At 44.6% G+C, this 15,000-nt stretch overlaps 1 protein-coding gene across 2 annotated transcripts in view; it reads left to right on the top strand.

Annotated features, from left to right (window-relative positions):
- The window catches only part of LOC122251223 (galactosylgalactosylxylosylprotein 3-beta-glucuronosyltransferase P), a 23,925-nt gene extending 10,361 nt beyond the window's left edge, over positions 1-13,564 (top strand). For both annotated transcript variants that reach the window (XM_086536601.1, XM_086536606.1), the window contains 5 exons: positions 304-452; positions 3,621-3,715; positions 10,698-10,839; positions 12,967-13,124; positions 13,354-13,564. In XM_086536601.1, coding sequence (XP_086392727.1) covers positions 304-452; positions 3,621-3,715; positions 10,698-10,839; positions 12,967-13,124; positions 13,354-13,545 — 736 coding nt within the window. In that variant the 3' untranslated portion in view covers positions 13,546-13,564. The remainder of the gene's footprint in view (positions 1-303; positions 453-3,620; positions 3,716-10,697; positions 10,840-12,966; positions 13,125-13,353) is intronic.
- The last annotated feature ends 1,436 nt before the right edge of the window (positions 13,565-15,000 follow it).

The raw sequence follows: 15,000 nt of genomic DNA, 5'->3' as shown, positions 1-15,000 counted from the left end.
AGACGGTTGCTCATTACAGGTGGTATAGATAGATGGATAGACAGATGGATAGGTAGATAGATAGATAGATACATCATACATACATACATACATACATACATCCACACAGACACAAAAATATACATACACATTCCAACACATTTCCTTCCAACATGTATCAATAAAAGCAAAGTAAACCACTCTCCCCCCCTCCCCTCCCCTCCTATTTGCAACACCATACAGACCCAACAGAGTCCCGAACTCAACCCACCCACCCCCTCACCACACATTCCGTCACAAAATAACCCTCTCTCTCTTGCGCAGGAAAAGACTCGTGTCGAAATACCTGTCGGTGCTGTTCCTCGTCTTAGCAGTCGTCATGCTGGCATACGAGCTGTCAACGGTGCGGATTGACAGAATAAGCTGCCCCCCTCCCTACGATCGAGGCGTGCCTAGGCAGGAGCTCAGAATGCGTAAGTTGAATTCGTTTTTTAGGGTCAGACGGAGGGAATGGGAGGGATAGAGGGAGGAAGGGACAGGGAATGGGAGGGATAGAGGAAGGAAAGAAGAAGGAGGAAGAGAGGGAGAGGAAAAGATGGAGGGGGAGGGGGGAGGGAGAGGGAGAGGGAGAGGGAGGAAGGGAGGGAGAGGGAGAGAGGGAGAGGGAAAGATGGAGGGGGAGGGGGAGAGGGAGAGGGAGGAAGGGAGGGAGAGGGAGAGAGGGAGAGGGAAAGATGGAGGGGGAGGAGGAGAGGGAGATAAGGAACGGGAGGAAGGGAGAGAAGGAAAGGGATGAAGGGAGAGAGAAGGAAAGGGAAAAAGGGAAAGGGAGGGAGAGAGGGAAAGGGAGGGAGAGGGGGAGAAAGGGAGAGGGAGGGAGAGAGGGGAAAGGAGGGAGAGGGAGAGAGGGAGGAAGGGAGAGAGGGAGGGGGAGAGGAAGAGGGAGAGAGGGAGGGAGAGAGGGAGGGCGAAAGGGAGGGGGAGAGGGAGAGAGGGAGAGGGAGGGAGGGAGAGAGGGAGAGGGAGAGGGGGAGGAAGGGAGAGAGGGAGTGGGAGAGGAAGAGGGAGAGAGGGAGGGAGAGAAGGAGGGCGAAAGGGAGGGGGAGAGGGAGAGAAGGAAAGGGAGGAAGGGAGAGAGTGTGGGAGAGGGAAACGGAGGGAGAGGGAAAGGGAGGAAGGGAGAGAGGGAGAAATGGAGGGGGAGGGGGAGAGGGAGAGGGAAAGGGAGAGATAGAGGGGGAGGGGAAGAGGGAGAGAAGGAAAGGGAGGAAGGGAGAGAGTGTGAGAGTGGGAAAGGGAGGGAGAGAGAGAGAAGGAGGAAGGGAGAGAGAGAGAAGGAGGAAGGGAGAGAGGGAGAGGGAGGGAGAGAGGGGAAGGGAGGGGAGGGAGAGAGGGAGAGGGAGGGAGGGAGAGGGAGAGGGAAGGAGAGAAGGAGAAGGAGGGAGAGGGAAAGTGAGTTAGGGAGAGAGGGAAAGAGAGGTAGGGAGAGAGGGAGAAGGAGCGAGAGAGAGAAAGAGAGGGAGAGAAGGAGAGGGAGGGAGAGAGGGAGAAGTAGAGAGAGAGGGAGAGAAGGAGAGGGAGGGAGAGAGGGAGAAGTAGAGAGAGAGGGAAAGGGATATTGGAGGGAAAGAAGGAGATGGAGGGAGATTGGGAGTGAGAGAGGGAGGGAGAGTGGGAGAGGGAGGGAGAGTGGGAGAGGGAGTGGGAGAGAGAGAGAGAGAGAGAGAGAGAGAGAGAGAGAGAGAGAGAGAGAGAGAGAGAGAGAGAGAGAGAGAGAGAGAGAGAGAGAGAGAGAGTTCAAATTCAAATTCAAATTCAAAAACTTTATTCCATAAATTACAATGGTTATTCTTAATACATATATAATATGTTGTAAAAATAATTAGAATACAATACATATGTTTGATACGATGTCACAGCTGACAATTTAGAAAATGTTCTTTTAATTTTGTTTTGAATTTATTGAGGTTAGTGATGTCTTTAACATTATGAGGTAGTAGGTTCTAGGTCAGGGGTCCACGTATTAGCTTTTGTCGTGTCCCTCTTTCTGTGTGTGATCTCTTGACATAAAGAGAATTTGCTTGCCGTGTTCGAACACCTGATGTGTTCCCTACAGTTTGTAAGGGCAGGATCCATTGTGGATAATTCCCATGAATGATTTTATGATTGAAAACATATGTATTATAGCTGCATTTGGCTTGAATTTTTTACCATTTTAATTGAATTATATGTGGGGTGATGTGATCGAACTTACTAACATTACCTAATGCAACTCTTCCAGCAAAGTTTTATAGTCTTTGTGCTTTCTGCATTAGGGTTTTGTTAGCAGAGCCCCAAACATTTAAGCAATAATCAATGATGCTCAGAGCTAGTGTTTGTACAACCGTGATTCTTGTTTCTGTAGGGATTTGATTTTTTATATGATTAAGATATATTAAAGTTCCCATTACCTTCCTATGTATGTTATCAACATGCGATTCAAATGTCATATATCTGTCGAAGTGTACTCATAGATTTTTTAATGAAGTGCTTGATTTAATTTGGCAGCCCTCGAAATCTATGGTTGTGTCTATGGGAATTTTAGCTAAATTTTGCCGACTACCTATGAAGATACATTGCGTTTTTTGTGGATTTATTTTAAGGCCATTGATGTCAAAATATCGTTTTGCTTGAACAAGAGTGTCTTGAGTGTTTGTTATCAATGCATCTAAGTTGTTCATTTGAGTCACTATGGAGAAATTGAGAATCATCGGCGTATTGTATTAGATGGCAGTTATGGACTATGGTTGATAAATCATTAATGAAAATTGTAAATAAGATTGGGCCTAATATAGATCCTTGTGGAACACCGAAATAGACTGGTTGTTGTGATGATATATGCTCTTTAATTTTTACCGATTGGGTTCTTGTATTTAGATGGTTTCTTAATTTGTTATGAAGAATTTTGTGGTTGACATTGTCGAAAGCTTTAGAAAGATCGCACAAAGTGAGCAAATTTACCTTATTGAGAGAGAGAGAGAGAGAGGGAGAGAGAGAGCGAGAGAGAGAGAGAGAGAGAGAGAGAGAGAGAGAGAGAGAGAGAGAGAGAGAGAAAGGGAGAGAGAAGGAGAGAGAGAGAGAGAGAGAGGGAGAAGGAGAGAGAGAGAGAGAGAGAGAGAGAAAGAGAGAGCGAGAGAGAGAGAAGAGCGAGAGAGAGAGAGAAGAGCGAGAGAGAGAGAGAGATAAAGAGAGAGAGGCATCAATTAGCGTGTCCACATGCATCGAACATGGCAAAGCGTCATGCACAGCCACCTGGGGTTCTGTAATCCGTCTCAGATACATCAATCTTTCCCTTCCGCTGTGCTCTCATTTCCTCAGGTCAGTTACCTTGCCCCCTTCAAGACGATACGGCGCTTTCTCGTCTAAGGCAGACGGCAAAAAGACATGTAAAAAAAAAAGAAAAAGAAAAAAAAAAAAAAAAAAAAAAAAAAAAAAAAAAAGAAGAAAAAAGAAAAAAATTATATATATATATATATATATATATATATATATATATATATATATATATATATATATATATATATATATACGGAATGACTTTGAGCCTTAGAGAAAACGACGTGTTAATTCCCATGTCTTTGATCAATGTCTTTCTTGAACAGCAAGTGGCCAAGTGAACCGCGCCGAGAGGCCTGTGGAGAGTGTGGACTTACCCACCATCTACGTTATCACCCCGACATACAGACGTCCGGTGCAGGTAAGGAGAGGGAGCATTTCTTTAGCAGTGAGGAGAGATGGAGGGAGAGCTTTCTTATGGTCAGGGAAGGAGAGGGAGGAATTCTTTAGCAGAGGAGAGAAGGAGGGAGAGCTTTCTTATGGTCAGGTAAGGAGAGGGAGGAATTCTTTAGCAGAGGAGAGAAGGAGGGAGAACTTTCTTATGGTCAGGTAAGGAGAGGGAGGAATTCTTTAGCAGTGAGGAGAGAAGGAGGGAGAGCTTTCTTATGGTCAGGTAAGGAGAGGGAGGAATTCTTTAGCAGAGGAGAGAAGGAGGGAGAACTTTCTTATGGTGAGGTAAGGAGAGGGAGGAATTCTTTAGCAGTGAGGAGAGAAGGAGGGAGAACTTTCTTATGGTCAGGTAAGGAGAGGGAGGAATTCTTTAGCAGAGGAGAGAAGGAGGGAGAACTTTCTTATGGTGAGGTAAGGAGAGGGAGGAATTCTTTAGCAGTGAGGAGAGAAGGAGGGAGAACTTTCTTATGGTCAGGTAAGGAGAGGGAGGAATTCTTTAGCAGTGAGGAGAGAAGGAGGGAGAACTTCCTTATGGTCAGGTAAGGAGAGGGAGCAATTCTTTCGCAGTGAGGAGAAAAGGAGGGAGAACTTCCTTATGGTCAGGTAAGGAGAGGGAGCAATTCTTTCGCAGTGAGGAGAGAAGGAGGGAGAACTTCCTTATGGTCAGGTAAGGAGAGGGAGCAATTCTTTCGCAGTGAGGAGAGAAGGAGGGAGAGCTTTCTTATGGTCAGGTAAGGAGAGGGAGGAATTCTTTAGCAGTGAGGAGAGAAGGAGGGAGAACTTTCTTATGGTCAGGTAAGGAGAGGGAGGAATTCTTTAGCAGTGAGGAGAGAAGGAGGGAGAACTTTCTTATGGTCAGGTAAGGAGAGGGAGGAATTCTTTAGCAGTGAGGAGAGAAGGAGGGAGAGCTTTCTTATGGTCAGGTAAGGAGAGGGAGGAATTCTTTAGCAGTGAGGAGAGAAGGAGGGAGAACTTTCTTATGGTCAGGTAAGGAGAGGGAGGAATTCTTTAGCAGTGAGGAGAGAAGGAGGGAGAACTTTCTTATGGTCAGGTAAGGAGAGGGAGGAATTCTTTAGCAGTGAGGAGAGAAGGAGGGAGAACTTTCTTATGGTCAGGTAAGGAGAGGGAGGAATTCTTTAGCAGTGAGGAGAGAAGGAGGGAGAACTTTCTTATGGTCAGGTAAGGAGAGGGAGGAATTCTTTAGCAGAGGAGAGAAGGAGGGAGAGCTTTCTTATGGTCAGGGAAGGAGAGGGAGGAATTCTTTAGCAGAGGAGAGAAGGAGGGAGAACTTTCTTATGGTCAGGTAAGGAGAGGGAGGAATTCTTTAGCAGTGAGGAGAGAAGGAGGGAGAACTTTCTTATGGTGAGGTAAGGAGAGGGAGGAATTCTTTCGCAGTGAGGAGAGAAGGAGGGAGAACTTCCTTATGGTCAGGTAAGGGTCAGGTAAGGAGAGGGAGGAATTCTTTCGCAGTGAGGAGAGAAGGAGGGAGAACTTCCTTATGGTCAGGTAAGGAGAGGGAGGAATTCTTTAGCAGAGGAGAGAAGGAGGGAGAGCTTTCTTATGGTCAGGTAAGGAGAGGGAGGAATTCTTTAGCAGTGAGGAGAGAAGGAGGGAGAACTTTCTTATGGTCAGGTAAGGAGAGGGAGGAATTCTTTAGCAGTGAGGAGAGAAGGAGGGAGAACTTTCTTATGGTCAGGGAAGGAGAGGGAGGAATTCTTTAGCAGTGAGGAGAGAAGGAGGGAGAGCTTTTTATGGTAAGGTAAGGAGAGGGAGGAATTCTTTAGCAGTGAGGAGAGAAGGAGGGAGAACTTTCTTATGGTCAGGTAAGGAGAGGGAGCAATTCTTTCGCAGTGAGGAGAGAAGGAGGGAGAACTTCCTTATGGTCAGGTAAGGAGAGGGAGGAATTCTTTAGCAGTGGGGAGAAGGAGGGAGAACTTTCTTATGGTCAGGTAAGGAGAGGGAGCAAAATTCTTTAGCAGTGAGGAGAGAAGGAGGGAGAACTTTCTTATGGTGAGGTAAGGAGAGGGAAGGAATTCTTTAGGGGGACTTATGGTCAGGTAAGGAGAGGGAGGAATTCTTTAGCAGCGAGGAGAGAAGGAGGGAGGGCTCCTGTGTAGTCCGGTAAGGAGAGGGAGGAATTCTTTAGCAGTGAGGAGAGAAGGAGGGAGAGCTTTCTTATGGTCAGGTAAGGAGAGGGAGGAATTCTTTAGCAGTGAGGAGAGAAGGAGGGAGAACTTTCTTATGGTCAGGTAAGGAGAGGGAGGAATTCTTTAGCAGTGAGGAGAGAAGGAGGGAGAGCTTTCTTATGGTCAGGTAAGGAGAGGGAGCAATTCTTTCGCAGTGAGGAGAGAAGGAGGGAGAGCTTTCTTATGGTCAGGTAAGGAGAGGGAGGAATTCTTTAGCAGTGAGGAGAGAAGAAGGAGGGAGAACTTTCTTATGGTCAGGTAAGGAGAGGGAGGAATTCTTTAGCAGTGAGGAGAGAAGGAGGGAGAACTTTCTTTATGGTCAGGTAAGGAGAGGGAGGAATTCTTTAGCAAAGTGAGGAGAGAAGGAGGGAGACTTTCTTATGGTCAGGTAAGGAGGGAGGAATTCTTTCGCAGTGAGGAGAGAAGGAGGGAGAGCTTTCTTATGGTCAGGTAAGGAGAGGGAGGAATTCTTTAGCAGTGAGGAGAGAAGGAGGGAGAACTTTCTTATGGTCAGGTAAGGAGAGGGAGGAATTCTTTAGCAGTGAGGAGAGAAGGAGGGAGAACTTTCTTATGGTCAGGTAAGGAGAGGGAGGAATTCTTTAGCAGAGGAGAGAAGGAGGGAGAGCTTTCTTATGGTCAGGTAAGGAGAGGGAGGAATTCTTTAGCAGTGAGGAGAGAAGGAGGGAGAACTTTCTTATGGTCAGGTAAGGAGAGGGAGGAATTCTTTCGCAGTGAGGAGAGAAGGAGGGAGAACTTTCTTATGGTGAGGTAAGGAGAGGGAGGAATTCTTTAGCAGTGAGGAGAGAAGGAGGGAGAACTTTCTTATGGTCAGGTAAGGAGAGGGAGGAATTCTTTAGCAGTGAGGAGAGAAGGAGGGAGAGCTTTCTTATGGTCAGGTAAGGAGAGGGAGGAATTCTTTAGCAGTGAGGAGAGAAGGAGGGAGAACTTCCTTATGGTCAGGTAAGGAGAGGGAGCAATTCTTTCGCAGTGAGGAGAGAAGGAGGGAGAGCTTTCTTATGGTGAGGTAAGGAGAGGAGCAGTGAGGAGAAAAGGAGGGAGAACTTTCTTATGGTCAGGTAAGGAGAGGGAGCAATTCTTTCGCAGTGAGGAGAGAAGGAGGGAGAACTTCCTTATGGTCAGGTAAGGAGAGGGAGGAATTCTTTAGCAGTGAGGAGAGAAGGAGGGAGAACTTCCTTATGGTCAGGTAAGGAGAGGGAGCAATTCTTTCGCAGTGAGGAGAGAAGGAGGGAGAGCTTTCTTATGGTCAGGTAAGGAGAGGGAGGAATTCTTTAGCAGAGGAGAGAAGGAGGGAGAGCTTTCTTATGGTCAGGTAAGGAGAGGGAGGAATTCTTTAGCAGAGGAGAGAAGGAGGGAGAACTTTCTTATGGTCAGGTAAGGAGAGGGAGGAATTCTTTAGCAGTGAGGAGAGAAGGAGGGAGAACTTTCTTATGGTCAGGTAAGGAGAGGGAGGAATTCTTTAGCAGTGAGGAGAGAAGGAGGGAGAACTTTCTTATGGTCAGGTAAGGAGAGGGAGGAATTCTTTAGCAGTGAGGAGAGAAGAAGGAGGGAGAACTTTCTTATGGTCAGGTAAGGAGAGGGAGGAATTCTTTAGCAGAGGAGAGAAGGAGGGAGTGCTTTCTTATGGTCAGGTAAGGAGAGGGAGGAATTCTTTAGCAGAGGAGAGAAGAAGGAGGGAGAACTTTCTTATGGTCAGGTAAGGAGAGGGAGGAATTCTTTAGCAGTGAGGAGAGAAGAAGGAGGGAGTGCTTTCTTGTAGTCAGGTAAGGAGAGGGAGGAATTCTTTAGCAGAGGAGAGAAGGAGGGAGAGCTTTCTTATGGTCAGGTAAGGAGAGGGAGGAATTCTTTAGCAGAGGAGAGAAGGAGGGAGAGCTTTCTTATGGTCAGGTAAGGAGAGGGAGCAATTCTTTAGCAGAGGAGAGAAGGAGGGAGAACTTTCTTATGGTCAGGTAAGGAGAGGGAGCAATTCTTTAGCAGTGAGGAGAGAAGGAGGGAGAACTTTCTTATGGTCAGGTAAGGAGAGGGAGGAATTCTTTAGCAGAGGAGAGAAGGAGGGAGAACTTCCTTATGGTCAGGTAAGGAGAGGGAGCAATTCTTTCGCAGTGAGGAGAGAAGGAGGGAGTGCTTTCTTATGGTCAGGTAAGGAGAGGGAGGAATTCTTTAGCAGAGGAGAGAAGGAGGGAGAGCTTTCTTATGGTCAGGTAAGGAGAGGGAGGAATTCTTTAGCAGAGGAGAGAAGGAGGGAGAGCTTTCTTATGGTCAGGTAAGGAGAGGGAGGAATTCTTTAGCAGAGGAGAGAAGGAGGGAGAGCTTTCTTATGGTCAGGTAAGGAGAGGGAGGAATTCTTTAGCAGAGGAGAGAAGGAGGGAGTGCTTTCTTGTAGTCAGGTAAGGAGAGGGAGGAATTCTTTAGCAGAGGAGAGAAGGAGGGAGAGCTTTCTTATGGTCAGGTAAGGAGAGGGAGCAATTCTTTAGCAGTGAGGAGAGAAGAAGGAGGGAGAGCTTTCTTATGGTCAGGTAAGGAGAGGGAGGAATTCTTTAGCAGAGGAGAGAAGAAGGAGGGAGTGCTTTCTTGTAGTCAGGTAAGGAGAGGGAGGGATTCTTTAGCAGTGAGGAGAGAAGAAGGAGGGAGAGCTTTCTTATGGTCAGGTAAGGAGAGGGAGGAATTCTTTAGCAGTGAGGAGAGAAGAAGGAGGGAGAGCTTTCTTATGGTCAGGTAAGGAGAGGGAGGAATTCTTTAGCAGAGGAGAGAAGGAGGGAGAGCTTTCTTATGGTCAGGTAAGGAGAGGGAGGAATTCTTTAGCAGAGGAGAGAAGGAGGGAGAGCTTTCTTATGGTCAGGTAAGGAGAGGGAGGAATTCTTTAGCAGAGGAGAGAAGGAGGGAGAGCTTTCTTATGGTCAGGTAAGGAGAGGGAGGAATTCTTTAGCAGTGAGGAGAGAAGAAGGAGGGAGAGCTTTCTTATGGTCAGGTAAGGAGAGGGAGGAATTCTTTAGCAGAGGAGAGAAGGAGGGAGAGCTTTCTTATGGTCAGGTAAGGAGAGGGAGGATTTTTTGAGGAGAGGAGAGAAGGAGGGAGAGCTTTCTTATGGTCAGGTAAGGAGAGGGAGGATAGGAATTCTTTAGCAGAGGAGAAGGAGGGAGAGCTTTCTTAAAAAAAATGGTCAGGTAAGGAGAGGGAGGAATTCTTTAGCAGAGGAGAGAAGAGTGGAGAGCTTTTTATGGTAGTAAGAGAGAGGGAGGAAATTTCTTTAGCAGAGGTGAGAAAGGAGGGGGGGAGAGTTTTTATGGTCAGGATTACGCGTCCGAGTACGTGGAGCGAAGTCCTTCCCCCAGCAGTGCAGCGACGCTGCGCTCTCGAAGGAGGGAGAGCTTTCTTAAAAAAAAACTTTCTTATGGTCAGGTAAGGAGAGGGAGGAATTCTTTAGCAGAGGAGAGAAGGAGGGAGTGCTTTCTTATGGTCAGGTAAGGAGAGGGAGGAATTCTTTAGCAGAGGAGAGAAGAAGGAGGGAGTGCTTTCTTGTAGTCAGGTAAGGAGAGGGAGCAATTCTTTAGCAGTGAGGAGAGAAGGAAATATTCTCATACTGTCAGAACCATTTCTCTTTTTTAAATTTTCGGGACTGTTCTTTGTCTCATCTCATTTATAGATTCCGATTTAAGAGACCACATCTATATATGCAAATATATAAGGTTTAAAAAATATTGAAGAGACACCCATTTAGTGAGGTTTTGATTTTGAATCCTAATAATGATTCTCTTTGGACTCATTCAATTACTTCGATGTTTTACCCGGCCGTCGATCAGTTCTGAAATGCACCATGTTTTAGATTCTGTTTGTTTATCTTCTGGAAAATCCTGCATTTCCCCTTTTCGGATAGATTACCGAGTAGCTTCCATTATTTCCAGTAAGGAGTCCGCATTGCAAATCCTTCGACATTTTTTTCTTTCTGTTTTATTTGTCCTCCTTTGATCGACCTAAAAAATAATGTTAAATTGCAAATGGCATAATTATCGACGCATTTGCGATGTCATAATGTTCTCTCCTTTACTTTTAAGAATCAATAGTTCATTGTGATTGATATAAAAAAAAACACAAGGATGAGGATGAATAATAATGCATTTCAAGATATGCAACTGACATTTTGTTTTTACGTATACTTGAGGACTACTATGTATATCCGTGGAATATGGAATTATTAATACACATTCTTTCTTAATTAACGGGCTGTGAGGTGTGAATTATGTCTAGTAACTTTTTGCTTAAAACAAAAGTTGACGAAAATCCGGGATTTTCGTCATCCACTGTACAGTGTACAGTGGATGCAGACTTGTAAACCTACAGTTCGAAAGCTCTAAAACTAATTATGATATCATAGTCACAGTGAATTGTTTCTGAAATACGTTAGCATGATTTTACTTCCCTAATAATACACAATATATACATAATTTAATTTTCATTACCCTTTTACACTCACGGAAAACACAAAACCCAAACTGATAATTGCAGACGAGGTACAAATCTACGATTCAAATCACACTGTCTCACCCTGACCAAATCCAATCGAAATCTGATTCTCACACTCAGTAACCATGGTAGAGGGAGAGACCGACCTCACAGCCATCAGGAGTTAATAAAATTCTCTCCATCACCAACCTCACAACCATCAGGAGTTGATAAATAAAATTCTCTCCATCACCAACCTCACAGCTATCAGAAGTTAATAAATAAAATTCACTCCATCGCCGCCGCCAGATTCCGGAGCTGACACGTCTAGGCCAGACTCTCATGCACGTCCCTCGCCTCCACTGGATCGTCGCCGAAGACACCAACAACACCAACCGGCAGGTCTTGGAGCTCTTGGACCATCTGGGAATGCCTTACACTTACCTTACCAGTAAGTCCCTTGGTGGGGTTGCAATGGCGGGGAAGTTTTGCAAGATTTATCAACATGTAGTTTGGCTGTGGATGTGTTTTAGGTATAGTGTTTAGGGGGGTTATATATTAGCTTCATTGAGGTGAGTCATGTACGGTGAGGTAAGGATTACTATGTAGTGAGTTTCATGGTGGTTTGGTAGCGATGTGTTTATGAAGTGTTGCGGGGTAAAGTACGCAGGGAAAATTGATATGCGAAATATTATAAAGCCTGGGGTTACAGTGAAACGACCCGATCACATACAGCATATATAGAGTCTACACTTTATAGCCACGACACTCACTATATAACCAGAGGACAGTTTAACTACACTGTGCAAAAGCCCATAGTACGGCCACTTCGTACTTTGCTAAAATTTGTGACCCTTAAAAAATATATGATACATACTACGCATCTGGAAAGACACACAATTTATAAAATAATAACGTAAAATTATGAAAATTTGAAACCATGTATGATATTATGATATATATATATATATATATATATATATATATATATATATATATATATATATATATATATATATATATATATATATATATATCATTTGGGGTTTGCTAAAATACAGAACGTAATCAAATTAGTATGACTGATTGGAGACGGCAATAAAATACATACATAATACTGCACATATGTTGCAACACATGCCACTGCACCTAAGATCCAGTAATACGAATGGAAGCAAATTATAAATAGCTAATCAATCTGCATGACGTTCGTAATGCTGGTTTAATTCGACTTTTTTTATTATCAGTAATTCACACATAGACATACACGCACGGATGCATGTGGTGTGTACATAAACACGATTTAGTGTTGCCATAGCGGAGTGTGCTGCATTTTTCTGTAGCGTCACCCTCGTCTGTAAATATTTATGTTTAATTTCCCTTCGATGATATGATTGCAAAGGAAAAATAGTAAATTTCTTGCCTACTTATATCTCTCAAAATGGATATGATAAAATACTCTGGTCCAATATCTGTTAGTGCAATGAACAGGGTTGATTATGAAAAAGGTCGAAATAAAGTATGAATGAGAATTAATAATTTCATCAGGCCAGATATATCACTATTACGTAAATTCTCAAAATGCAACTTCGAAAATTCAGCTAAATACGATTGCTACAAAAATGTCAGACCAGTGTAAACTTGTGTAAAAATAAATCAAATATCTATGTTTTAACTACAATTCCCTGTTTAGCATACCGGTATTACAAAACCTTCTATCTTTTAAAACGAAGTTACTAAACCGAGGCAACACTTCCAGAACGGAGACAGACAGGAGTCACTCAAGCAAAACAGAACCTGCTAACGTTATGTCCACAAATATTCTCCTATCCACCTAATGATTAACATAAAATCTAAATACTCTCCCTTCCCCTCGGTGAATTACACTAAATGTAAAATACTCTAAACCAGTGGTTACCAAACTATCTTATATGTCGGTCTCCTGTTGCTACAAGCAGACCCGCATATCACATCTCCTGCACATCTTTTTTGTATTTATATGAAATTACATTTTTTCTTGTATTTTTAGGAAATTACATTTTTTTTCTCGTATTTTTAATTGCATCACAAGGAATGAGACATTTACTTAGAAGGGAGTGAAAATGGATTCGAATGTCTGAATCTTCCTCGACTTTGTAAAATCACTCAATCGGTATGATTATATGGCGACCCGGCAACGACAACTAAATAATTTGAAAAAAATGGCACACGATTCGGAAATATTCATGAGGCTGAAATGAACATGAACCAAATCTATTAAACCACCGATTCCATATGCACAGCTTCATCAACTAACTTAATAGAAAACAGATTGGGATAAATGAATTTGCGCGTTTGTAAGGGCAAATATTTATTTTTCGAATGATTTCATTATTATCAAATTATGATTTTTCGAGCGGATGATAGAAAACCCCTGCTCTAAACCCCCGACTCAACGTCCAAAAGACACCAATGAACAATTACACACACAAAAAAACGCAAATAACACTCCCATCCACTCAAACACACCTACCTAAACCGCGAGATACTTCACATACCACTCATGATAAAAAAAGAAAGTAAATCTCCTACCCCACAGCCCCCATGCCGTCCAAATATCGCAAAAAAGCCGGATCCAAGCCGAAGGGCGTGGCCAACAGGAATGGCGGCCTGGACTGGGTGCGCCAGCATGCCACCAGCGGAGTCATCTACTTTGCCGACGACGACAACACCTACGACATTCGGGTGTTCGAAGAAGTGCGTACATATGGATAGATGGATGGACGGATGGATGGATGGATGGATGGATAGATGGATATATGGAAGATGGATGGGTGGTGTGTGTGTGTGTTTGTTTGTGTTTGTCTGCGTTCGTTTGTTTGTGTGTATGTGTGTGTGTATGTGTACGTGTACATGTATATATGTATATGTGTGTGCGTTTGTGTATGTACGCATATTCCAAACCCTAATAAGACTTCCTCTTCAGATGCGGTACACGAAGCGCGTGTCCATGTTCCCAGTCGGACTCGTAACAAACAAAGGGCTGTCGACCCCGGTTGTACGGAATGGCAAATTTGTGTCCTTCTATGACGGGTGGATCAGCAAACGCATTTTCCCTGTGGATATGGCGGGATTTGCGATCAGTGTGGATTTCTTGCTGAAGGTGTGGACTGAGTGATCAGTGGTTTTGTCTCTTTGTGTGTGTGTGTCTCTCTCTGTCTTTCCCCTTTTTTCTCTCTCTATATATATCTTTATCTTTATCTCTCTCTCTCTCTCTCTTTTTCTCTCTCTCTCACTCTCACTCTCACTCTCACTCTCACTCTCACTCTCACTCTCACTCTCTCTCTCTCTTTCTCTCTCTCTCTCTCTTCCCCATCCTCTCTCAAACAAAAACAGAATAGTCCCCTCTTATTGTCATATGATTACACACACACACACACACACACACACACACACACACACACACACACACACACACACACACACACACACACACACACACACACACACACACACACACACACACACACACACACACACACACACACACACACACACACACACACACACACACACACACACACACACACACACACACACACACACACACACACACACACACACACACACACACACACACACACACACACACACACACACACACACACACACACACACACACACACACACACACACACACACACACACACACACACACACACACACACACACACACACACACACACACACACACACACACACACACACACACACACACACACACACACACACACACACACACACACACACACACACACACACACACACACACACACACACACACACACACACACACACACACACACACACACACACACACACACACACACACACACACACACACACACACACACACACACACACACACACACACACACACACACACACACACACACACACACACACACACACACACACACACACACACACACACACACACACACACACACACACACACACACACACACACACACACACACACACACACACACACACACACACACACACACACACACACACACACACACACACACACACACACACACACACACACACACACACACACACACACACACACACACACACACACACACACACACACACACACACACACACACACACACACACACACACACACACACACACACACACACACACACACACACACACACACACACACACACACACACACACACACACACACACACACACACACACACACACACACACACACACACACACACACACACACACACACACACACACACACACACACACACACACACACACACACACACACACACACACACACACACACACACACACACACACACACACACACACACACACACACACACACACACACACACACACACACACACACACACACACACACACACACACACACACACACACACACACACACACACACACACACACACACACACACACACACACACACACACACACACACACACACACACACACACACACACACACACACACACACACACACACACACACACACACACACACACACACACACACACACACACACACACACACACACACA

The sequence above is a fragment of the Penaeus japonicus genome, unplaced genomic scaffold (genome assembly GCF_977035675.1).
Source record: "Penaeus japonicus unplaced genomic scaffold, GWHDUDI00000001_assembly GWHDUDI00000001, whole genome shotgun sequence".
NCBI lineage: Eukaryota > Metazoa > Arthropoda > Malacostraca > Decapoda > Penaeidae > Penaeus > Penaeus japonicus.
The sequence above is the reverse complement of the archived record's forward strand: the minus strand, read 5'-3'. Positions and strand labels throughout refer to the sequence as shown.